Source organism: Equus quagga, chromosome 7 (genome assembly GCF_021613505.1).
Source record: "Equus quagga isolate Etosha38 chromosome 7, UCLA_HA_Equagga_1.0, whole genome shotgun sequence".
Taxonomy (NCBI): domain Eukaryota; kingdom Metazoa; phylum Chordata; class Mammalia; order Perissodactyla; family Equidae; genus Equus; species Equus quagga.
In genome coordinates this window covers 83,026,596-83,050,540 of record NC_060273.1, presented here as the reverse complement: position 1 = coordinate 83,050,540, position 23,945 = coordinate 83,026,596, and the positions used below count along the sequence as shown (strand labels likewise).

The following is a 23,945-nucleotide window of genomic DNA, read 5'->3' as shown; positions in this document are numbered from 1 at the left end:
GAGAAGGTGGAAGCAATATTGTTGACTTGAATGAACACGTGGTTGTGGATTTTGAAACTGTTGACATCACATAGAAGAATTTCCCCAAGAATGACTTATAATTTTTTTACACCAGTCAGAACTTGTCCTAATAGAAAATTGGTGAAATTGAGATACTGGTAGATACAAGGACAAATACCATGTCATTCTTAGTTTAGTTTGATGGGTACTTTTAAACTTCTTGGATGACAGTATTTTATAAGGTATATACAGAAACTTTGGATTGTTTCCTGATTTTTAAGCCAAGGGAGTGTTCTTAATATAGTGTTTAAACCGTTATTGAACGTAGGCTACTTTTGATTATTATTAGGTAAACATTGAACAGTGTAAAAATTTATAATCTCATTTTTAACGGGTTATTCCCACCAATAAAAATGAAGTGAAATGAAATAAAACTTGGAAAATTTAGAATAACCACAATATGGTTTTATAAAGCTAACTCTAAACCTAATTGATGTTAATTGAATGGACTATGTTAATAGGCCATTAGTAACATTTTATTCATGTTAATTTCTACAGGAATATTTGACATGGCCTGTTGAAACTCTGTAACCAGTTAATAAAAAATTAATAAACAAGGCATTGTATCTATCCTATAAGTGATTTGATGCTGATTTTATATTTATATATTTTTAATAATTGACAGATAAGCATGATAGGAGAGAGTTGGAAATGTATAAAGTATGCCTATAAATTAAAAAGTCATAAATCTGGGAACTTAACATATTTCTGGTAATTTGTTGGGTGATTATAATTAAAATGTAAATTTGGTAAAAGGCTGTTTTGGCGTTTAAGTTCTTAAGTGACATGTGAAAAACCAATGTTTCCGTAGGTCCTATGCCCCCCTTAGTGAATCCACCTTTGCCTACCACATTTCAACCAGGAGCTCCTCTTGGGCCCCCTCCAACTGGAGGACCACCTCCAGTGAGGGCCCTCACTCCTCAGAAATCATCACATAGAGCCATGCCCCAGCCCTCATTTAATTCACCTATCAACCAAGAAGGTAAGCACGGCAAAAACCAAGTCAAGATCTAAAGTTTTGACGTAGGGCGGAAGGATGAATATTATCTGGATTAGGTGCATCCAAATCATATTTTTCCAGAAAATGTTTTGGTTAGGGATGGCCTTCAGGAATTTAGACTTTAAAAAAGTTCCTCAGGGGCTGGCCCTGTGGCCCAGTGGTTGGGTTTGCGTTCTCTGCTGCGGCGGCCCAGGGTTTCACCAGTTCAGATCCTGGGCGGGGACATGGCACTGCTCATCAAGCCATCTCACATGCCACAGCTGGAAGGACCCACAACTAAAAATACACAACTATGTACCGGGGAGCTTTGAGGAGAAAAAGGAAAAATAAAACTTGAAAAAAAAAAAAGTTCCTCAGAATTCTACTGCCCTGTGCTGGGCTGTGGGCTATCATTTGGGAACCACTGCTGTTAACTTTTTTTTTTATTACTGTGCAGGTTTTAAAAATCATGCCTCTAAAGTTAGGTGCCTTTTGGGAGAGGGAGGTGAGAGGGGAATTCCTGCTTTTCTGGACATGGTGTTAGAACTACATTGGCTCTTTTCCATGGAAGCAGTATTTTGATTGCCACTATTATTGTAAATATTAAACAAATGTTTATGAGCCTAATGAAAAGTTAAATATACAAGCAATTTGAAGTTTTATATAAATAATAAAATGTTTTAAAGCATTGTCTTCAGATGTAACTTTAAAATACAAGCTTATTTGGAGCTGGCCAAGTGGTTAAGTTCACGTGCTCCGCTTTGGTGGCCCAGGGTTTCTGCTGTTCGGATCCTGGCCGAGGACCTAGCATTGCTCATCAAGCCATGCTGAGGTGGTGTCCCACATGCCACAACTAGAAGGACCTACAACTAAAATATACAACTGTGTACTAGGGGGCTGTGGGGAGAAGAAGGAAAAATAAAATAAAATAAATAATAAAATATAAGCTTATTAATTTAAACAAAATATTTTGTAAAGGAAGAAATTTGATTTTAGCAGTAATATAACCATTGCAGCAAGATGTGGAAATAGGAAACAGAAGAGGAGGGGAAAATCACTGATTGTATCCTACTACTGAAGATAATTAATATTATCATTTTTATATTTTCTTCCAGCATTTCCTCCTTTTAGTATTCTAAGTAGGGAAAAAACGACCTGTTAATAGTTTGAAAAGAGTGGTGGTTAACAGTGAGTAACAAAATGGTAAAGCAATATCGCAGTGGTTGCCACATTATAACTTTGAAAATCAAGCCTTGATAAATATTTAATTTTTTTTTTTAAGATTGGTACCTGAGCTAACAGCTGTTGCCAATCCTTTTTTTTTTTCCTTCTTCTCCCCAAAGCCCCCCACTAGATAGTTGTATATTCTAGTTGTGAGTGGCTCTTGTTGTGCTATGTAGGATGCCACCTCAGCATGGCCTGATGAGCAGTGCAGTGTCTCCACCCAAGGTGCGAACCAGTGAAACCCCAGGCGGCTGAAGCAGAGCGCAGGAACTCAACCACTTGGCTACAGGGCCAGCCCCTAAATATTTAAATTTTTAACCAAACTAAAAATATGCCCAATGTTTGTTTGTTTCTACAAACAGTTTTACTAAAGTTTTCTGTATCAACTCATGGCTAAAGTCATGGTGGTCTTGAGAATTGGAAGGAAGTTACTGACTTGATTGAAACCATTAGCCTTATCTGTTTGGTGTTAAAATGAATGTTAAAGTTAGCACCTTTGTACTTAGGTGGTAGAGGTTGATACTATTCGCTGATTTTAGTTTCTTCTGTCATCATAAATCTGCTATCATAAATAGCAGAGGTACCTAGAAATAAATTTGTGTTTCTTATAAGCAGATGTCCCTGGTATTTATCTTTAACTCTTTAAATAGGGAGAAGAACAAGTTAAGATTTTTATTTTATTTTAGTGGTAGTTCTCTAGACTAAGGCAATCTTTCTAACTTATATTGCCTTCAGATTAATTCTAGATTCCACTTTGTCCCATATTTTGGAAAAAAGAATTTTATTTTTTATTTTTATACTTTTTTTTTTGAGGAAGATTAGCCCTGAGCTAACATCTGTTGCTAATCCTGCTTTTTTTTTTTTTGGCTGAGGAAGATAGGCCCTATGCTAACATCTGTGCCCATCTTTATTTTATATGTGGGATGCCTGCCACAGCATGGCTTTATAAGCGGTGCATAGGTCTGTTCCCAGGATACAAACTGGCGAACCCCAGGCTGCTAAAGCAGAGTGCGAGAACTTAAGTGCTGCACCACTGGGCTGGCACTAAAAGATTTTTTATTCTCATAATTTTATTTTATCTTTAAATAGTTTTTATTTTGGTGATTTTTTTTCAGTGTGAAATCTTTCAGATAGTATATAATTTTATTTAATTAATTTATCTTTTAGGAAGATCAGCCCTGCACTAACATCTGTTGCCAATCTTCCTTTTTTTTTTCTCCCCAAAGCCCCCCCAGTACATAGTTGTATGTTTTTCTAGTTCTTCTATGTGGGATGCCGCCTCAGCGTGGCTTGATGAGTGGTTCTAGGTCTGTGGCCAGGATCCGAACCAGCAAACCCCAGGCTGCCAAACCAGAGTGTGCAAAACTTAACCACTTAGCCACAGGGCTGGCTCTAGTATGTAATTTTATAAACACTAAAAGGGACCATCCTTTTTAGAAGTTTATAAAATTATTTGAAACTTTTTTATATGTAAAAACTTGCACCGTTTGAAATTTTTATTTCAACGTTTGACATTTTTCCTAGACTGTGGTTTGTCATTTGGAAAGTTACCTTAAATTTTAGACATTAGCTCAAATCTTGCAGAAATTGTAATAATTGTTCTAATTTAAATATTGTTAATAAACTTCCTTCTTAGGTATTACATCAAATACCAATAATGGATCTATGGTGGTTCACAATAGTTATGATGAAATTGAAGGCGGTGGCTTCTTGGGTGAGATGCTATAAAAGTTTTTTTGTTTTTGTTTTTTAAACGTGTTCATTATAAGAAACAAGAAGAAAACTTCATAGTGATGTCATGCAACAGTACATGCTGTTAGCATTTTTTATCTCCATGCCTTTAGATTTTTTATTCATTTTTTGCTTCAGAATTAGGATCATGGGCTTTATTATTATTATGACTGTAGAGTATTTTTTATCAGTTCATATCTATTTAAATTTGTTTAACCAGTTGGACATTCAGTATATTTTCATTAAAATTGTTTTGAATTAGAATTTTAGTCTGAATGCAAAGTTTAGCACATGATAAGGAAGTAAATTAACTATACCAAACATTTTTGTGTGTTTTGGTGTTTACAGCTATGATCTACATTAACTAGATTTTAATCGTTGCTGTTACTCTGTTACTAGTGTTTGTCTTATTTTACAAAATTGATTAATGGAAGTGTTAAATTATCCAAAAGATTTTGGAGTTGCAACTCCTATGATTTAATGGATCTATGTTTGATTTAAAGTTTTCTGGAGTATAAAATAGAACTTAAAAGTTACCTTGTTTCTAGCAACACCACAGCTTACTAATAAGAACCCCACAATGAGCCGAAGTGTTGGATATTCGTATCCCTCCTTACCACCTGGTTATCAGAACATGGCGCCACCTAGTACAGCTGGAATGCCGCCCTCCCCCTTGAATTACCCAAGTGGGCCACAGGCCTTTACTCAGGTAAACTTCTTGGTTTTTTTTAACCTATTTTCCACTTTTTGGTTTAAACTGTATACACATGAAAAGGTTTTAGGGAGGTAAATGAACATTTTCAACAAATTTAGAATAATAATGGAATATTTCATAAGGCCTTCATTGTATTACCTATCTCTAGAACCAAAAAATTGACCAGGATATCTAAATTACAGTTTTCTTATTTAGAGAGAAATTAAGTAACCAAGTTCTTATATATCTGTTTTCAACTAAGGACCTTATAAAGGCTATTTACTTTGAAATTATGTATCTTTAGGCTCCCTTCGGTGCTAGTCATTTAACTGCAAGCATGAGTGGATTAAGTCTACATCAGGAGGGTCTAAGAGTTGTCAATCTTCTTCAAGAAAGAAACATGCTTCCATCAACACCTTTGCAGCCTCCAGTTCCAAATTTGCATGAAGATATCCAGAAACTCAACTGTAACCCAGAGTAAGGCTTCAAACAGCATTTCATATTAAATATGACATTTTGTTTCTTCTGAAAGTTTTCTAGATTTTTTTTTTGGAGCTTCATGTGTTATCAACAAGCTGTACAAATATATTAATTTATGAAAATAGTTCTGCATGCAGAAAACAGAACTCTGTTAGTTGCTTACTTAACTGATATTTGAATGTTCTAAGTCAAGAAATAGGGTTGTAACCCCTGAGCTGATTGCTGCTCTTATCAGCTCTAATCGACTGTGATATTCATTATCATTATGTGGCTACATTATTTCTTCAAAGTCCAAAGTATGGGGATTTGATTCTGTATAATCCTTTATTTGCTCCTGTTTTGAATTGTTTTAAACAAACATAATTATAATACTATTTTCTCCCTTAAAATTGACCATAAATTTAAATATATGTGGTAAAGACTTTCTGGTAAGTTGAATTTTATTATTTTTAAATAGTCTTTTTAGAACCTTCAGCAAAACTGAACTCTTCAGTAATAAACTTAACTTTGCATTAGCAAATTTGGGTCATCACTTTGCAATTCTATTGTAATCTACATTTATATAAAGAAAAATAAGTCATTTGATAGTCTAGACTGAGAATAGACTTTGTTTTAGTTATGTATCTGTCTACCTTCTCTTTTTGAATAGGACTTAAATATTTAAATGGGATAAAATTTGAGAGGGCTTATTGAAATATTTCATTTGTAATCTGATCCAATCTTAAAATGTTTACCCTTAAAATCTTTTTTTTGTCCACAAATAATCATAGCAATAACTGATGCATGATTTTTACTTTGTAGGTTATTTCGATGCACGCTGACTAGCATTCCTCAAACTCAGGCCTTACTGAATAAAGCCAAACTTCCTTTGGGACTGCTGCTTCATCCTTTTAAAGACCTAGTGGTATGTTTTACTAGTGGAAGTAAATGACTTGTGGAAAATTATCTTAGTAGTGAGGAATTTTCTAAAATAGTGCAAGAATCACATAAAGAATTTATTTGAGCTATCTTTAGGAATTTGACCTTTGATAGATTCCTTTATTTGCAATTCAACCAAAAATTTTATTACCAAATCCTTTGAGAACGAGGTAAAATAAGCATATTGTTGAGAAATCCAAGAGGTACTGAATAGAATAGAGGTACTGAAACAAAATGAATAAATGAACCATACTATTTTAAAATGTAGATTATTTACCCATTAAAATACTTTACCCAGTCTCCCAGTTCTGCCATTCTTTGAGTAAAATTTGTTGCTTTAACAAGATTTTCCAAAAAAAATCTAAGGTCCAAAGGCTCTTGGACCTTCATATATGGCCACATACTGTTGAGAGGATCAGTGCATAATTGAAGCGACTTTCCCAAAATAAACCTCCTTTTGGTGATAAGATTGTATTGCCTTTACTGATTTTTGATATTAAGACTTTAGAACTTTCAATATGTAGGATCAACTTTAAATAGGAACCTAACTACAAAGTTTAATTGAATATTTAAATATAATTTAACCGTACCTTACTTTGATGACAATTCTCTTCTGAGAACTTAGTAAGCTTCTTAGCATAGCGTGAAGAAACTTTCTAATAATTTCATTGGTCATTTATTTTAGAATGTTGATCCTTCCTTTACCATCTGTGTCAAAAATGCATTGTAAATTTACTGTGTTGGTTTGCAATGTAAATGTTTAATGAGAAAATAAATACTTTTAAAAAGCAAAATTTAATGAGAATGGTCCTGTAGAAAAACGACAGGGTTTAAAATCAATACATTTCAACTACGTTATGTATTTATTTATTTATTTGAGTTCATAATAGTTTACATCATTGTGAAATTTCAGTTATACATTATTTCTTGTCTGTCACCACTTAAGTGTTCCCCTTCACCCCCTGTGCCCACCCCCCTCCCCCCTTTCCCTGGTAACAATTGAACTGTTTTCGTTGTCCGTGTGTTTGTTTATCTTTCACGTATGAGTGAAGTCATATGGTGTTTGTCTTTCTCAGTCTGGCTTATTTTGCTTAGCATAATACCCTCCAGATCCATCCACGTTGTTGCAAATGGGATGATTTTGTATATATTGTATATAGATATTGTGTGTATGTGTGTGTATATATATATATATATATATATATATATATATATATACCACATCTTCTTTATCCAGTCATTGGTCGATGGGCACTTGGGTTGCTTCCACATCTTGGCTATTGTGAATAATGCTGCAATGAACGTAGGGGTGCATAAGTCACTTTGAATTGTTGATTTCAAGTTCTTTGGATAGATACCTAGTAGTGGGATAGCTGGGTCATGTGGTAATTCTATTTTTAGTTTTTTGAGAAATCTCCATACTGTTTCCCAGAGTGGCTGCACCAGTTTGCATTCCCATCAGCAGTGTATGAGGGTTCTCTTTTCTCCACGCCCTCTCCAACATTGGTTATTTTTTGTCTTAGTGATTATAGCCATTCTCACGGGTGTAAGGTGATATCTTAGTGTAGTTTTGATTTGCATTTCCCTGATGATTAGTGATATTGAAAATCTTTTCATGTACCTATTGGCCATCTGTGTTTCTTCTTTGGAGAAATATCTGTTCATATCCTCTGCCCATTTTTTGATCTTGCTATTTGTTTTTTTGTTGTTCAGTTGTGTGAGTTCCTTATATATTATGGAGATTAACCCCTTCTCGGATATATGATTTGCAGATATTTTCTCCCAATTGCTGAGTTTTCTTTTTGTTTTGATCCTAGTTTCTTTTGCCTTGCAGAAGATCTTTAGTCTGATGAAGTCCCACTTGTTTATTTTTTCTTTTGTTTCCCTTGTGTGAGAAGACATGGTATTCGAAAAAATCCTTTTCTTTTCAGGAAGTTTAGCCCTGAGCTAACTACTGCCAATCCTCTTTTTGCTGACCCTGGGATCCGAACCGGTGACCCCCGGGCCGCTGAGAAGTGGAACATGCTCACTTAACCGTTGTGCCACCGGGCCGGCCCCCAAAAAGATCCTTTTAATAGTTTGATGTCACAGAGTGTACTACCTGTATTTTCTTCCAGAAGTTTTATGGTTTCGGGACTTACCTTCAAGTCTTTGATCCATTTTGAGTTTACTTTTGTGTATGGCGTGAGATAATGGTTTCGCAAGTGGTTGTCCAGATTTCCCAACACCATTTCTTGAGGAGACTATCTTTTCTTCATTGTATGTTCTTGGCACCTTTGTCAAAGATTAGCTGTCCATAGATGTTCAGCTAAATAATTTTTTGTGAGGCAGTTTGGACACCTCTTTTTACTCTATCTTTTCCTCCAAAATTATCCCAACAATTATTTGGAAGTTATGGATTAATGCTTGACCTTTAGAAATGATGATCACTGCCTTTAAAATAGTTCTGTCTTTCTAGCAATTGCCTGTGGTTACCTCCAGTACAATTGTGAGATGCCGTTCATGCAGGACATATATCAACCCTTTTGTCAGCTTTCTTGATCAAAGGAGATGGAAGTGTAACTTATGTTACCGAGTCAATGATGGTATGTTTTTCTCAAAATGTTTCAAAATTTTGTACTTGCATCATAGGGAAATCAGATAATACAAATGTGAAGTTCAAAAAAAAATCTGTCTTCTTTACCTGTAATCCTTCCACTCGGAGGTGATTTCTGTTAACTTTTTTCTATCCATTTATACTTATATATAAATAATTATGTACTTTTTAAGCAAAAAATGTGGTAATATTACTTTGATAACCACTTTTTTACATTTATTATATTGAGTATATAATAAACGGCATATTTATGGTATTATTTAAGCCTGTAATTTAAGAAATATTTTTATTTAGAAATTGTCCCATGCCTTTTCTCTAGGGTGAAAGAAATAAGTCCACAGAATAGCTACCATTAGCTTCATTCACTGCTGTATGAAGGGAGGTGGGCAGTGCTAGAAGGTTAGTTGAATGTGATTTTCTCCGTAAGTGAGGAGGAGGAGATCGCTTTCAGTAACTCTTTCACAATTTTTATTTGAGGAATATCGTCTAACTAAAAACGTTCTGTTAGGATTAGAGAAGAAAAAGCTATGCTGATATGCACATTGAAAATTAGGTCTCTGGAAGGAAATTTCATTAACCATTGGGAAATAGAGAAATTTAAGAGATTTTTAACAATCATTTTTATTGTGTGTATTTGTGTGGTAAGAGTAGAGGAAAGTGAGGATAGGGTAAGAGCTTTTTTTTCACTCTGTAATAATTCAGAAAATGTATGTATAGTGTGTTGCACAACTTTAAAATCGTATGTATATGTGCTTCATTATATGAAATGAAATTGTAATAAAGGCTGAAGTTAACTTTCATGTGCAGCCCAGACTATTTCATGAACTATGGCTTACCCTTTAGCATACAAGGAATTTGAATTTCTATGTAGTTACTGGGAAGACAGATGCAGTGATAATTGATTTAGAAAATACTTTTTGAGCGCTAGTGTATTGTAAGTGGTAGGCAACTGATATTCTATATCAGCCTCATTAATTAATGAAACTCACAAAACTTTAGCCTTTAACCTTTGATGTATTTTTACCATAGCTTTGTAGGGGCAGTCAGAGTCTGTACATTTAGTCTTAAATTTAAGAAAATAATTGGCATTTAAATTTTTTTTTTTTGAGGAAGATTAGCCCTGAGCTAACATCTGCTGCCAATCCTCCTCTTTTTTGCTGAGGAAGACTGGCCCTGAGCTAATATCCATGTCCATCTTCCTCTACTTTATATGTGGGATGCCTGCTACAGCATGGTGTGCCAAGTGGTGTCATGTCCGTAGCTGGGATCCAAACCGGTGAACCCCCAGCCACAGAAGTGAAACGTGGGAACTTTACCGCTGTGCTACCAGGCTGACCCCTGGCATTTAATGAGTTTTTATCATCCTTTCCAGCTATTTTAGGAAAATAGCTTTAGTAAGAATTAAGACAAAGAAGATATTGTAAGATAGGAAAAGAAAAATCACAATGATTATAGTAGTAATAGCAAGACATACTTAGTGCCATTCAGTATAGGGGGAACTCAAATGTAACTAAAAAGCAAAGTGTATTTATCCCCTAATATTTAGTCTGTATTGAATTATTTGTAAATCCCTAAATCAAGAAAACAGCCAACTGCAAGTTATATTAATCTTAATCCTTTCAGTTTTGTAATGATATGTTGTTAACTTATATAGTTCCTGAAGAATTCATGTACAACCCTTTGACCAGAGTCTATGGAGAACCTCACAGAAGACCTGAAGTTCAGAATGCTACTATTGAGTTTATGGCTCCTTCAGAATACATGGTAAGCTTTCATTTTTTAGATACCATATTTATTTCATAATATTGGGTTTTAAATAAAACAATATAGCATCCTTTAGCAAAATTTTATGTTTTTAAATTCATAAAAATTATACTTGTTCAGTATAAAAGTAGTGAATTAGTATATGAGGGTAAGTTTGAAAAGTAAAAGTCTATGTAAAGTTCCACTTATGTTTCTTGTGTATCTACCCAGAAATTTGCAATATGATATTGGAATCATATTTACTTTTAAGTCGCTTCCAGTTTTTTTCTGTTACAAATAATGCTGTGATGAACATCTTCTTTCAAGTACTTTTATACACTGTGCGAGTATCTTAGGTCTTGTATTTTAAAAATAATAATTATGCCTAATATTTAATTAGCATTTTACAAAGCACTTAAATATTTTTGGTCATCATAAACAGCTTTTTGAATTAAGCTAGGGAAATGCTGTTAATCCTATTTTACAGATGTGAAAACTAACTTAGTTAAGAAATTTGCCAGATATCTTTTAGTAAGTGGTAGAACTCGCATAGAAATCCAGACCTTTTGATCTGATTCCTCTTTCACCATGCCATAATTCCCCCTAAGCAAAGGGAGTATGGAGATACAACTTAACACCAACTTTTCATGTTTTATTTCAGTATATTTTTGTGGCATAGTCTCTTTCTATCTGGGCAATTGGGACCATTTTAGTATAGAAATTATGAGGGCTCAGTGTCTTTACCACGGAGATGTTTCAGTATAGAAAATAGTTTTGTGATACTTAGGATGATAGCTTTTTGCAGTGTAGCTGTCCCTTTGTTGAATTAAAACCAAAAAATCAGAAGCATTTGCTCTTTTGAATTGGCCTTCCTGGGTTTCTTTTATGTCCCAGGTTTTGCAAAAATAGCTTCCTTTGAATTTGGAAACTTGCCTATAGCAGCAAGAGGTTTTGCTCCTTCCCAACTTAGCTCTTGGGCAACAGATTCTACGAATTCGACAAGTGATACATGCACAAAAGTATACAACTTAGTACACTACTGCCTGCCCAATTCTCAGTGTGATTATTTGATGCTTTTGAGTGAATTGACAATAAATCTTTGAATTTGGAACAATAGTTGTACATTTTTTATGGAACTTGGCTGAAATGCATTGTTTCAGCACAGGCTAACTTGATTTGTCACTTTCAGAACTGTCATTTCTCTAAATGGTGAAATATAGTGCACATATGGAAAAGTCTATAAAACATAAACATATAAGTTACCAAATAACTATAAACACCTGTGTTATGGGCTGGCCCCATGGCTGAGTGGTTAAGTTCACGCACTCTGCTTTGGTGGCCCAGGGTTTTGCTGGTTTGAATCCTGAGCACGGACATGGCACCGCTCATCAAACCATGCTGAGGTGGCGTCCCACATGCCACAACTAGAAGGACCCACAACTGAAAATACACAACTCTGTACCAGGGAGCTTTGGGGAGAGAAAGGACAAACAAAATCTTTAAACAACAACAACAAAAAACACCTGTGTTAACACCTCCCAGGTCAAAAAATTGAACACTGGGACCGGCCCGGTGGCCGAGTGGTTAAGTTTCCATGCTCCACTTCAGGGGCCCAGGTTTTCACTGGTTCGGATCCTGGCCGTGGACATGGCACTGCTTCTCAGGCCATGTTGAGGCGGCATCCCACATGCCACAACAACAAGGACCCACAACTAAAATACATAACTGTGGGGACCGGCTCCGTGGACGAGTGGTTAAGTTCGCGCGCTCCGCTGCGGTGGCCCAGGGTTCGGATCCTGGGCGCGGACATGGCACCGCTCATCAGGCCACGTTGAGGTGGCATCCCATATCCCACAACTAGAGGAACCTGCAACTAAGATATACAACTGTGTATGGGGTGGGAGGGTTGGGGAAATAAAGCAGAAAAAAAAAAAAATAAAATAAAATATATAACTGTGTGCTGGGGGGATTTGGGGAGAAAAAGCAAAAAAGAAAAGAAGATTGGCAACAGTTGTTAGCTCAGGGGCCAATCTTTAAAAAAACAAACAAAAAGAAATTGAACATTGCCAATACTCTCAGAAGCCCTTCTGATCACATTTCCTCCCCGTCCTGTTCTAGAAAAAATACTCCTCTGACTTATGGCAATCACACCTTTTTTCTTTTTCTTTTCTGTACAACAAACTATACATTCACATTTTCATTTTATTTTAGTATGCATCTGAAAACAATATAATAGAGTTTTGCCTGTATTTTAAACTTCTATTCTTTATATTATTTTCTTAATCCATTATTGTTTATTATAGTCTACACTTAATCTGTAAATAAGCTTATTTTATTATTTTTGCTGTATGTGGACATGACAAATGATAAGTTTAAATTTAACCTTGTTAAATGGATTTAATGAGATCCTTTTTTTCTTCAGTTGCGACCACCTCAGCCTCCAGTGTACCTCTTTGTGTTTGATGTGTCTCACAATGCAGTTGAAACTGGATACTTGAATTCAGTTTGCCAGAGTTTGTTAGACAATCTGGATTTGTAAGTATCTTAATTCAGCTTAAATTTGGAACTAACAGTGTTTGCAAAGTGAATAAAGGTGTTTCAAAATACAAAAAAAAAAAAAACCTGTGTAATTATGTTCAAAAAGTCCACTTAAGTCAATTGTGAACTAGGCCTCACTTTCTCTGAGAAACATTAATTTAATTTTTTATTATGGAAAAGTTTCAAACATATAGTAAATAGAAAGAATGTAAGGAAGTTCCAGTTACCCATCCCTCAATTTCAACATTTTTAGCATTCAGCTATTCTTAGTTCATCTAATCCCCCCAACACACACCCTTTTTTCCCCATCGAGTATTTTAGTGCTGTTCTCCATCAGTATATCATCTTACCTATACATACTTGGAATTATTTTTAGGTCTAACTGAAATACAAGTATCACGCCAAACAAAATTAGTAATCATTCTATAATATGATCTATACTCACTTCAATTTTTTTTTCCTGGTTGTCTCAAAAATGTTTTTTAGTGTAGGTTTGTTGGAATAAGAATCCAAACAGTATCTACACTTTGCATTTGGTTGTCATATTTCTTAAGTGTCTTAAAATAACTGTACTTTAAATGGTGCTTAGATACTTAGTGTAACCCATAAAGGCTACTGTGCCCATTCAGTATAAGAAATATAGTGCTCTTGTGTGGTATGTAAGAATGTGGAGGACCAAATCTCATCAGAAATGGACTAACTCTCTCATCTTTGTGAAAGGGGCATCCTTGTTCTTGCCAGTATTTGTATTTTTAATGTTGTAGCTTGTGAATGGGGATTGTCTGTTGATGAGAGAGTCTGCTAATTCACCCTAGCATGAGCAGTAAGAATGAAAACTTGTCTTGCCCCTTAAAAAACTGTAGGTTCACATATTTAAGTTTTTTAAAACAGATCCTTTTGCTGCTCTTCTTAAATGAATGCATTAAATAATATAAAGAGAGATTTGAGCAAATACATACGTATATACACACACACACATATATATATATATATATATATATTTTTTTTTTTTTTGGTGAGGAAGATTAGCCCTGAGCTAACATCTGCCACCAGTCCTCCTCTTTTTCCTGAGGAAGACTGGCCCTGAGCTAATATCTGTGCCCACCTTCCTCTATGTTATATGTGGGATGCATGCCAGAGCATGGCTTGATAAGCAGTATGTAGGTCTGTGCCGAGGATCCGAACCTGGGAACCCTGGGCTGCTGAAGCAGAGTGTGCGAATTTAACCACTATGCCACTGGGCCAGCCCCAAGAGCAGATTTTTTTAAAGATATGCAGTACCTAAACTTATATTACATTTTAGAGTTGGTTTATAGTATAAACAGTATATATTTGAAGTATTTTTTATAAATTAAAATCATCTACAAAGTTTTGTATATATTTTCCAATATTTTTTATATACCGTTTCCTAAGTGATTTATATAACTTTATATGGGTGTAATGGGTTTTGGATTCCTGTATTATTGCCAGGTTTTATTGATTGTTTGGCTTATGTGTAGTGTTTTCACTTTGAGTAGAGTGTGTTTTCATGGTGATTAAACATTGAGTGGCTTAAACATTTATTTTGGGACAATTTCCATAATATGAAAGAAGATATTTGTATGTAACTCTTAGGAGATATTTTATGTATGTGTGTATATGGGAAAACTTGATAAAATACTCTTCTGAATTTGTTTTTAGACTTCCTGGCAACACTAGGACAAAAATTGGCTTCATAACATTTGATAGTACAATCCACTTCTACAGTCTTCAAGAAGGTCTCTCTCAACCTCAGATGCTAATAGTTTCAGATATTGAAGGTATATATTATATGCTTAAAATTATCTAATTGCCTTAGGAATTTTCAGTTTTAGAAATATTTCATCATTATTTGACCAAGTAGGAGTGTACAGTATGATTCTACTATTTTGAGGAAAACTTTGAATATAAAATCTAAGGTTGTTGGAATTTTAAGAGTCCTTCAGTCCAATCCCTCATTTTATAGAAGAGGAAACAGAATTATGGAGGTAAAGTGAATTCTGAACAAGGCAACAAAAACAAGTTAATGTTAAAACTCAGATTAAATTTAAGTTTCTTTTTCCCTACTCTCTCATTCATTCAAAAGTATCTGAGGATAGACATACAGACGAATGGAGGATAGACATACAGACCAGTGGAATAGAATAGAGAACCCAGAAATAAACCATCACGTATATGGTGAATTGGTTTTTGACAAGGATGCCAAGACCATTCATTAGGGTAGTTTTTTCAATAAATGGTTCTGGGAAAACTCAGCATGCAAAAGAATGAAATTTGACCCTTACTTTAAACCATATAAAAAAAAATTAACTCACTGGATCAAAGACCTAAACTTAAGAGCTAAAACTATAAAACTCTTAGAATAAAACATAGGAGAAAATCTTCGTAAGACTGGATTTGGCAATAATTTCCTGGATATGACACCAAAAGCAGAGGCAACAAAAGAAGTAAGTAAGTAAATAAGTAGAACTTTATCAATATTAAAAACTTTTGTACATCAAAGAACACTATCAAGAGAGTGAAAAGACAACTTATAGAATGGAGAATATATATGCAAATCATGTATATGATGAAGGATTAATATCCAGAACATATAAAGAACTCCTTAACTTAACAACAACAAAATAAACACAATTCAAAAATGGACACGACTTGAATAGACATTTCTCCAAAGAAGATGTACAAATGGCCAATAAGCACATGAAGAAATGATGAACATCATTAGTCATTAGAGAAATCAAAATCACAATGAGATAGAAGTTCACATCCATTATGATGGCTATTATCAAAAAAGAGGAAAATAAATTTTGGCAAGGATGTAGAAACCCTGGAACTGTGTTGCATTGCTGGTGGGTACATTCCAGTCACAAAGGACCTCATAGTGTGACTCCAATAATATGAAATGTCCAGAATAAGCAAATCTACAGACAGAAAGACTGCTGGCTGCCTGGAGCCGTGGGAATTGACAGGGAGATGAGGAGGGACTGCTAATATGTGTGGGGTTTCTTTTTGGGATGATGAAAAGGATCTGAAATTAGATAGTGGTGATGTTTGAACAACTCTGTGAATATATTGAAAATCACTGAATTGCATTTTCTACAAGGGTGAATTTTATGGTATGTGAATTGTATCTCAATAAAACTTTTATTATTTTTTTAATTTTAAAGAAAAATGAAATTTAAACAGTTTACAGTAGAATTTTTATGTAACAGCTAAAATAAATATATTTTAAATTATCTGTTAGTATTATTTTTTACAAACATTATAATGAGCCATTTTTTTTGGTAATAAACAACAATACAAAAATGTAGAAAGTGAGACCCCTCATTATCCACCACCACCACCCAAATTTCCTTGCCAGTTTGCTTCCTTCTAAGGAAGAGAATTTAATTCCTAAGCAAAAATAGATTTGAATCCTGAGAAGCTCATTTAATATGGTCAGTTAGCATACTTTTTGATTCACTTGATTTTGTAGTCCCATAAGTAGAGTCACTGGTAGAGGCCTTCTTGATGAGAAAGTATCTGCTTTTTGAATGACAGAACTGTTGGTGGGCTGTATTACTTTTATGTAAAGACATAGCGTTTTTCTTCTTCTTCTTCTTTTTGAGGAAGATTTGCCCTGAGCTAACATCCATGCCAGTCCTCCTCTACTTTGTATGTGGGTCTCCACGACAGCATGGCCTCAGACAAGTGGTATAGGTCCATGCCCAGGCCACTGAAATGGAGGGGGCTGAACTTAACCACTAGGCCACGGGGCTGGCCCCAGACATAGCGTTCTTGTATGTCATCTTAATCAACACCTTTTTAATGCTAAAAATATTTCTTTGGCTGGCTTCCAGGGCTAAGCAAGAATGTAAAGCAGGATTCTAAATTGTTGTCTTTAAGAAGTAGAGCACTTGTATGGACTCTTACAGACAGTGCTTACAGATCAATGTTTTCTAATTGGGAGGCTATTTACCTTTTAATACGGTAACAGATAAGTTGTAATGAATACCTAAATCAGTGTTCTTTAAACGTATGTAGACAGTGTGGTAATAGAGGAGGAGGTAGCTTTTCTGTAAGTATGGGGGTAGTTAATTATATCAGTGTTCTGTATTTGGAATACCGTTAACAATTAAGTTTTGTTTAAAGGAAACATTTTTTATTCTTTCAGATGTTTTTATACCTATGCCGGAGAACTTATTAGTAAATTTAAATGAAAGTAAAGAGGTAAGGCACATTTTCCTACCTGACATGTTTAATTGAAACATTGTAGGAATGTATTTTTGAAATGAGATTTAAGTAAAATTTTGCTTCTTTCTGTGACATTTCTAAGATGTGTAACATTTTATATTTGCTGTTAGTTAAAATTCATCAGATGAACAGCTCCTTGAGTTTGCCCTTGAACTGATTGCTTTCCAGTCTAATGTAGCAAGTTATTTGTAGTAGGGTAGAAGATAAGCCTGTTCCATAAAGGAGGAAAACCTGAAGGAAACCTGCCTTGCTGGCCATTTGGGAAAATGGGAGGGTTGCTGACGTAAGCTTCTGGTCACTACATAGAAGCACTTCAGCTAGGCTGCTTTCAGTGCCCTTTGCTTTTCTGATTCACAGAGTGTCATTGGGGTCAGTTCAGAAGAAACTCTTATTACCTGCCTGGAAATTGCCATGACATAATACAGTGAGAGGTGAACAGAATGTGTCTGAAGTGGGGATGTTGTCTACCCTGTACATGCATATATGCCGTAGGGGTAACATTTTAACTAGCAAGTCTATGGTCTCAGCTGTTGGCAACGGTGACTTTGCCATAGTGCCAAGTCTTTTTTTCCCATTAACTCTCTTTATTTGTACAACCTAACCTGAATAGGTAGTTATTTTTTGTTTTTTTCTTTCTTTTGTAGTGATATTACTAGTTGGCAAATTTACTGGCTATCTTAGATTTTACAATAGGGAAGAGTTAAACTCACTTTGGAACCGAAAAGACTAGTGTGTAGAGGTGATTGAGAAGGCCATATTTCATGGCATTAAAATAAATCAAATCTCTAAACTGTGATGGTTCTTTTGGATACATTTTGGACTTATAGTCTTGCTGGACTGCTGCATGTGCAAGAACTGTAAGGCCCCAATTTCGATTTGTCTTGCTTGCCAATTTATAATGTTGACTTAAAATGGCTTTCTTGTCATTTGACCAACTTCATTGTTTACTGTACTGTCTGTAAATCCTCTGACCATCATCATGACTCAATGTCCTGTCTATCGTATTAGTTACTGACTTATTGTGAAAAAAATTTTAATTGTAACACTCTTGAGTTTTCTTGCTTTATTTCACAAGCTTGTCCAAGATTTACTGAAAACTTTGCCGCAAATGTTCACCAAGACCCTGGAGACCCAGAGTGCCTTGGGTCCTGCACTTCAGGCTGCCTTTAAGTTGATGTCCCCAACTGGTGGTCGAATGACTGTCTTTCAAACACAACTCCCAACTCTTGGAGTGGGAGCCCTGAAACCACGAGAGGAACCCAACCAAAGGTCATCTGCTAAGGTTAGAAAGTCATCAAATGTATAAGATTTATGTTGGTGCTCTGTCCCTTTGACCACAGAGCTTGTTTTTTATTTATTTTTCAGTTGTGGAGAGGAGAGGATATAAGGAAATGGATAAAACATTTCTCTTTGATGTAGACATTTCTATTTTATTAAATTGTTTTCTACCTGATTCCCCCTGATGTTCTTTTTAGATCTTTAACAGGCCAATAGCAATGCAGCTTGCCTTTGATGAGAAAGTCTGACAGATTGAGAGAATATGCTTGCTAGGGATCCTGGATGACCAGTAAAATGTAGTCATAGTTTGGTATATTGACTGCCATAGGATTGCTTTTGAGCATGTGGTGTGTATAAACTTAGTTTGGGATGTGTATTTCTCAAAGGATTATGAAAGTGAGGCCATATACATACTATAATGATTATGATGTCAGTCCTGGAGTCAGTCTGCCTAAGTTCCACTGCTTTTTAGATTTGTGATCTTGAATGATTACTTAATTTCTTTGCCCCTCTGTTTCCTTATATTTATAAAGTGAAGATAATGATAGCACCCACCTCTTAAGGTAGTTGAAAGGACTGAATAGATATTACATATGAATTGTTTAGAACAGTTTCTAGCATATTAAGCATTTAATAGATTATCCAAATTAGTATAACAGATGTATTTTTTAAAAGTAAAACAAAACAATTAGAAAATTCTTAATGGTACATGTTTCTTACTGAAAACCCAGAAAATATTACAAAGCAAAAGGATTTTGCAGCATGCCAAAGGATGGCTGTTAACACCTTGATATATATAGATAGGTATTTAAATTTTATGACAATTTAATGATTTTTAAATTGTTCTCTTTGTAATTTATTATTAATAGGAAATTCACTTAACACCATCCACTGACTTCTATAAGAAATTAGCTTTGGACTGTTCTGGTCAGCAAGTAGCCGTTGACTTATTCCTTCTCAGTGGACAGTATTCTGATTTGGCTTCTCTGGGTAAGTTCTTCCTAATGATTATGTATCTCAAATGAACGTCAAAGTGGTATTTATATGATGGTATTCTAAATAGAGGACAAAGTGAAAGAATTTTTATTCCCTTGGGAGAGTTAGTTTAGTCTATTATAAATCTTATAGTCTTCTATTCTAAACATTTATAATAGAGAAATTTCTACACTACTGTTTAAGGGAATGAAGTAACTCTTTTTTGACAATACCTTGGGAGATTAAAGAAAGATTGATTCAATGCCTGTAGTTACTTTGGTGTAGTATTAGTAGTTAATGGCAGAATTTAAAAGGAGCATATGTTCCCTTCCAGGTTGTATTTCTCGGTATTCAGCAGGTAGTGTCTATTACTATCCCTCTTACCACCATCAGCACAATCCAGTCCAAGTACAGAAGTTACAGAAGGAACTACAGAGATACCTCACTCGGAAGATAGGCTTTGAGGCGGTTATGAGGATTCGGTGCACCAAAGGTGGGGACACTTTCTTTTACATTTGTATTAGAGTAAATGTTGCTTTTGATACCAGTAAATACACATTTTTACCTAGTCTTGTCTTCTAAGATGTTTTACTTACTCTTATAGAATATACAATTAAGAATAGAGAAGAAACATTGAAAAAGAAAAATAGAGGGGCCAGCCCCGTGGCTGAGTGGTTGGGTTCTTGCGCTCCGCTTTGGCGGCCCAGGGTTTCACCAGTTCAGATCCTGGGCGCGGACACGGCACTGCTCATTAGGCCACATTGAGGTGGCGTCCCACATGCTGCAACTGGAAGGACCCACAACTGAAATATACAACTATGTACTGAGGGGATTTGGTGAGAAAAAGCAGGAAAAAAAAAAAATGGAGACTATTTTGAATATACTAAAAACCACTGAATTGTTCACTTGAAAGGGGCGCTTTTTATGGTATGTGAGTTGTATTTCAATGAAAAAAAATCATATTTCCAAAGAAAATAAATCACACTAATGATGAATTTTTATTCCACTTATTGAACAGTAGTAGTTGGAGATCTTTTTTAAAAACAATTATTTTTTAAAATTGTGGTAAAGTATATGCAACATAAAATTTAACATTTAACCATTTTTAAGTATACAAAAAAAATAAATGGCATTAAGTATATTCTCATTGTTGTGCAACCATTACCACATCTCCTAAAGTTGGAGATATTTTAATTTGTGCTCTTCTCACCCTATACCTGCTCCTAACACCTTGCACAATATTGCACTGAAAGTAGTCTGACAGTTTCAGAATGCTTATATCCAGTTTGTTTTTCAGGATAAATGTTTTGTGGCTGCTAAATGTTAACTATTTTCTTATGAAAATGAGATGTTATAATTCTTTTTTTTTTAAAGATTTTTTAAAAAATTTTTTTCCTCTTTCTCCCCAAAGCCCCCTGGTACATAGTTGTATATTCTTAGTTGTGGGTCCTTCTAGTTGTGGTATGTGGGACGCCGCCTCAGCTTGGTTTGATGAGCAGTGCCATGTCTGCACCCAGGATTCAAACCGACGAAACACTGGGCCTCCTGCAGTGGAGTGCGCGAATTTAACCACTCGGCCACAGAGCCAACCCAAGATATGATAATTCTTGATATTTCATTTCTCTGCATTGTCAACCTGGTTCTAATCTTTTATTCAGATTTGAAAATATTATTGTTCTGTAAGAGGGCGTGAAACATTCATTTTTTTTACGTGGTAAATATTTTCTTTTTTTTTCTTTTTTTTTTTTTTTTACTTATTTCTGTTTATTCTTTTTTTTTATTGAGTTAATGATAGGTTACAATCTTGTGAAATTTCAGTTGTACATTAATGTTTGTCAGTCATGTTGTAGCTGCACCACTTCACCCTTTGTGCCCATCCCCTACCCCACCTTTCCCCTGGTATCCACTAAACTGTTCTTAGTCCATAATTTTAAATTCCTCATATGAGTGGAATCATACACAGATTATCCTTCTCTCGCTGGCTTATTTCACTTAACATAATTCCATCAAGGTCCATCCATGTTATTGCAAATGGTATGATTTTGTTCTGTTTTACAGCTGAGTAGTATTCCATTTGAAACATTCATTTTTTAAAATGGAAAGAGTGCATGAAACGTATAGTTACAAAAAATAAGTATGAAAAGATAAGAATCCACAAACCTATCCACTGGATAGGTGTTGAAATCTATTGGTCAAACCATGTACTAAAAGAAGTTCTCTATTATCCATCACTGTAATAAAAAGAAGAAAATGGTTGAGTGAAACAACTGAAAAGAAAACATGTGTATTCTCTTATAGTATAAGGTATCAAATAAACACTTAAGAGGTTGCAGCATCTCCAAATGACTCACAGATATTAGTGTCACCCATAACCAATCAGTTACCACAATAGCTTTCTGTTTGTTTTCTTTTTTAAGTAACAGCTTTATGGAGATGAAATTTGCATATCATACAATTCACCTATTTGAAGTGTACAATTCAATGGTTTTAAATTTATTCACCACAATATATATTTACCACAATCAATTTTAGAACGCTTTCATACTCCAAAAAGAAACCCTGTATCAATTAGCAGTTACTCCTTATTTCCCTGAAACCTGGGGCAGCTCTAGGCAACTGCTAGTCTACTTGCTGTCTCTATGGATTTGCCTATTCTGGGTATTTCATATTAATGGAGTCGTACAATATGAGATTCTTTGTGACTGGTTTCTTACACTTAGCCTAATGTTTTCAAGGTTCATCCATCTTGTAGCATGTATCACTATTTCATTCCCTTTTTTTAAAAAAAATATTTCATTCGTTTCTATTACCCAGTAGTATCCCATTGTATAGATATACCTCATTTTGTTTATCCATTCATCAGTTGATGAACATTTAGGTGGTTTCCACTTTTTGGATATTATGAATAATACTGCTGTGAACATTCGTGTAGAGGTTTTGGACATTTTCATTTCTCTTGGGTATGTACCTGGGTACATACTTGGGTACGTACGTTTAACTTTTTGAGGAACTGCCAGACTGTTTTCCAGCAGTTGCACCATTTTATATTCCCACTAGCAGTGAACGAGGGTACTGATTTCTCCACATCCTGTTGATACTTGTTATTGTTTTGTCTTTTTTTATTTTAGCCATCTTAGTGAGTGTGTTGTGGTATCTCATTGAAGTTTTTTTTTTTTTTTTTTTTATTAATGTTATGATGGATTACAAGCTTGTGAAATTTCAGTTGTACATTTTTGTTAGTCATGTTGTGGGTACACCACTTCCCCCTCCGTACCCTCCCCCCACCCCCCCTTTTCCCTGGTAACCCCCTATCGGATCTCCTTCTCAATATACTAATTTCCACCTATGAGTGGGGTCATATAGAGTTCGTCTTTCTCTGACTGACTTATTTCGCTTAACATAATGCCCTCGAGGTCCATCCACATTGTTGTGAATGGGCCAATTTCGTCTTTTTTTATGGCTGAGTAGTATTCCATTGTGTATATATACCACATCTTCTTTATCCAATCATCAGTTTCTGGGCATGTAGGCTGGTTCCACGTCTTGGCTATTGTAAATAATGCTGCGATGAACATAGGGGTGCAACGGACTCTTGAGATATCTGATATCAGGTTCTTAGGATAGATACCCAGTAATGGGATGGCTGGGTCATAGGGTATTTCTATTTTTAACTTTTTGAGAAATCTCCATACTGTTTTCCATAGTGGCTGTACCAGTTTGCATTCCCACCAACAGTGTATGAGGGTTCCTCTTTCTCCACAACCTCTCCAACATTTGTCGTTCTTGGTTTTGGATGTTTTTGCCAATCTAACGGGGGTAAGGTGATATCTTAGCGTAGTTTTGATTTGCATTTCCCTGATGATTAGCGATGATGAACATCTTTTCATGTGTCTATTGGCCATATTCATATCTTCTTTTGAGAAATGTCTGTTCATGTCCTCTGCCCATTTTTTGATCGGGTTGTTTGTTTTTTTGTTGTTAAGCAGTGTGAGTTCTTTGTATATTATGGAGATTAACCCTTTGTCGGATAAGTGGCTTGTAAATATTTTTTCCCAATTAGTGAGCTGTTTTTTTGTTTCAATTCTGTTTTCCCTTGCCTTGAAGAAGCTCTTTAGTCTGATGAAGTCCCATTTGTTTATTCTTTCTATTGTTTCCCTCAACTGAGGAGTTACAGTGTCCGAAAAGATTCTTTTGAAACTGATGTCAAAGAGTGTACTGCCTATATTCTCTTCCAAAAGACTTATTGTCTCAGGCCTAATCTTTAGGTCTTTGATCCATTTTGAGTTTATTTTGGTGTGTGGTGAAAAAGAATGGTCGATTTTCAATCTTTTGCATGTGGCTGTCCAGTTTTCCCAGCACCATTTGTTGAAGAGACTTTCTTTTCTCCATTGTAGGCTCTCATTGAAGTTTTGATTTGTATTCCCTATTGATGAATGATGTTGAACATCTTTTCTTGTGCTTTTGGCTATTTATATGTC

At 35.1% G+C, this 23,945-nt stretch overlaps 1 protein-coding gene across 3 annotated transcripts in view; it reads left to right on the top strand.

Annotated features, from left to right (window-relative positions):
• SEC24A (SEC24 homolog A, COPII coat complex component) overlaps positions 1–23,945 on the top strand; it is a 67,921-nt gene that overhangs the window by 23,234 nt on the left and 20,742 nt on the right. For 2 of the 3 annotated variants that reach the window (XM_046665685.1, XM_046665686.1), the window contains 13 exons: positions 872–1,042; positions 3,900–3,977; positions 4,543–4,703; positions 4,993–5,165; positions 5,970–6,072; positions 8,545–8,671; positions 10,337–10,446; positions 12,848–12,960; positions 14,644–14,762; positions 17,135–17,190; positions 18,290–18,496; positions 19,362–19,482; positions 19,802–19,960. In XM_046665685.1, the coding sequence (XP_046521641.1) occupies positions 872–1,042; positions 3,900–3,977; positions 4,543–4,703; positions 4,993–5,165; positions 5,970–6,072; positions 8,545–8,671; positions 10,337–10,446; positions 12,848–12,960; positions 14,644–14,762; positions 17,135–17,190; positions 18,290–18,496; positions 19,362–19,482; positions 19,802–19,960 (1,698 nt within the window). The remainder of the gene's footprint in view (positions 1–871; positions 1,043–3,899; positions 3,978–4,542; positions 4,704–4,992; positions 5,166–5,969; positions 6,073–8,544; positions 8,672–10,336; positions 10,447–12,847; positions 12,961–14,643; positions 14,763–17,134; positions 17,191–18,289; positions 18,497–19,361; positions 19,483–19,801; positions 19,961–23,945) is intronic. The other variant, XM_046665687.1, reaches the window with a different exon arrangement.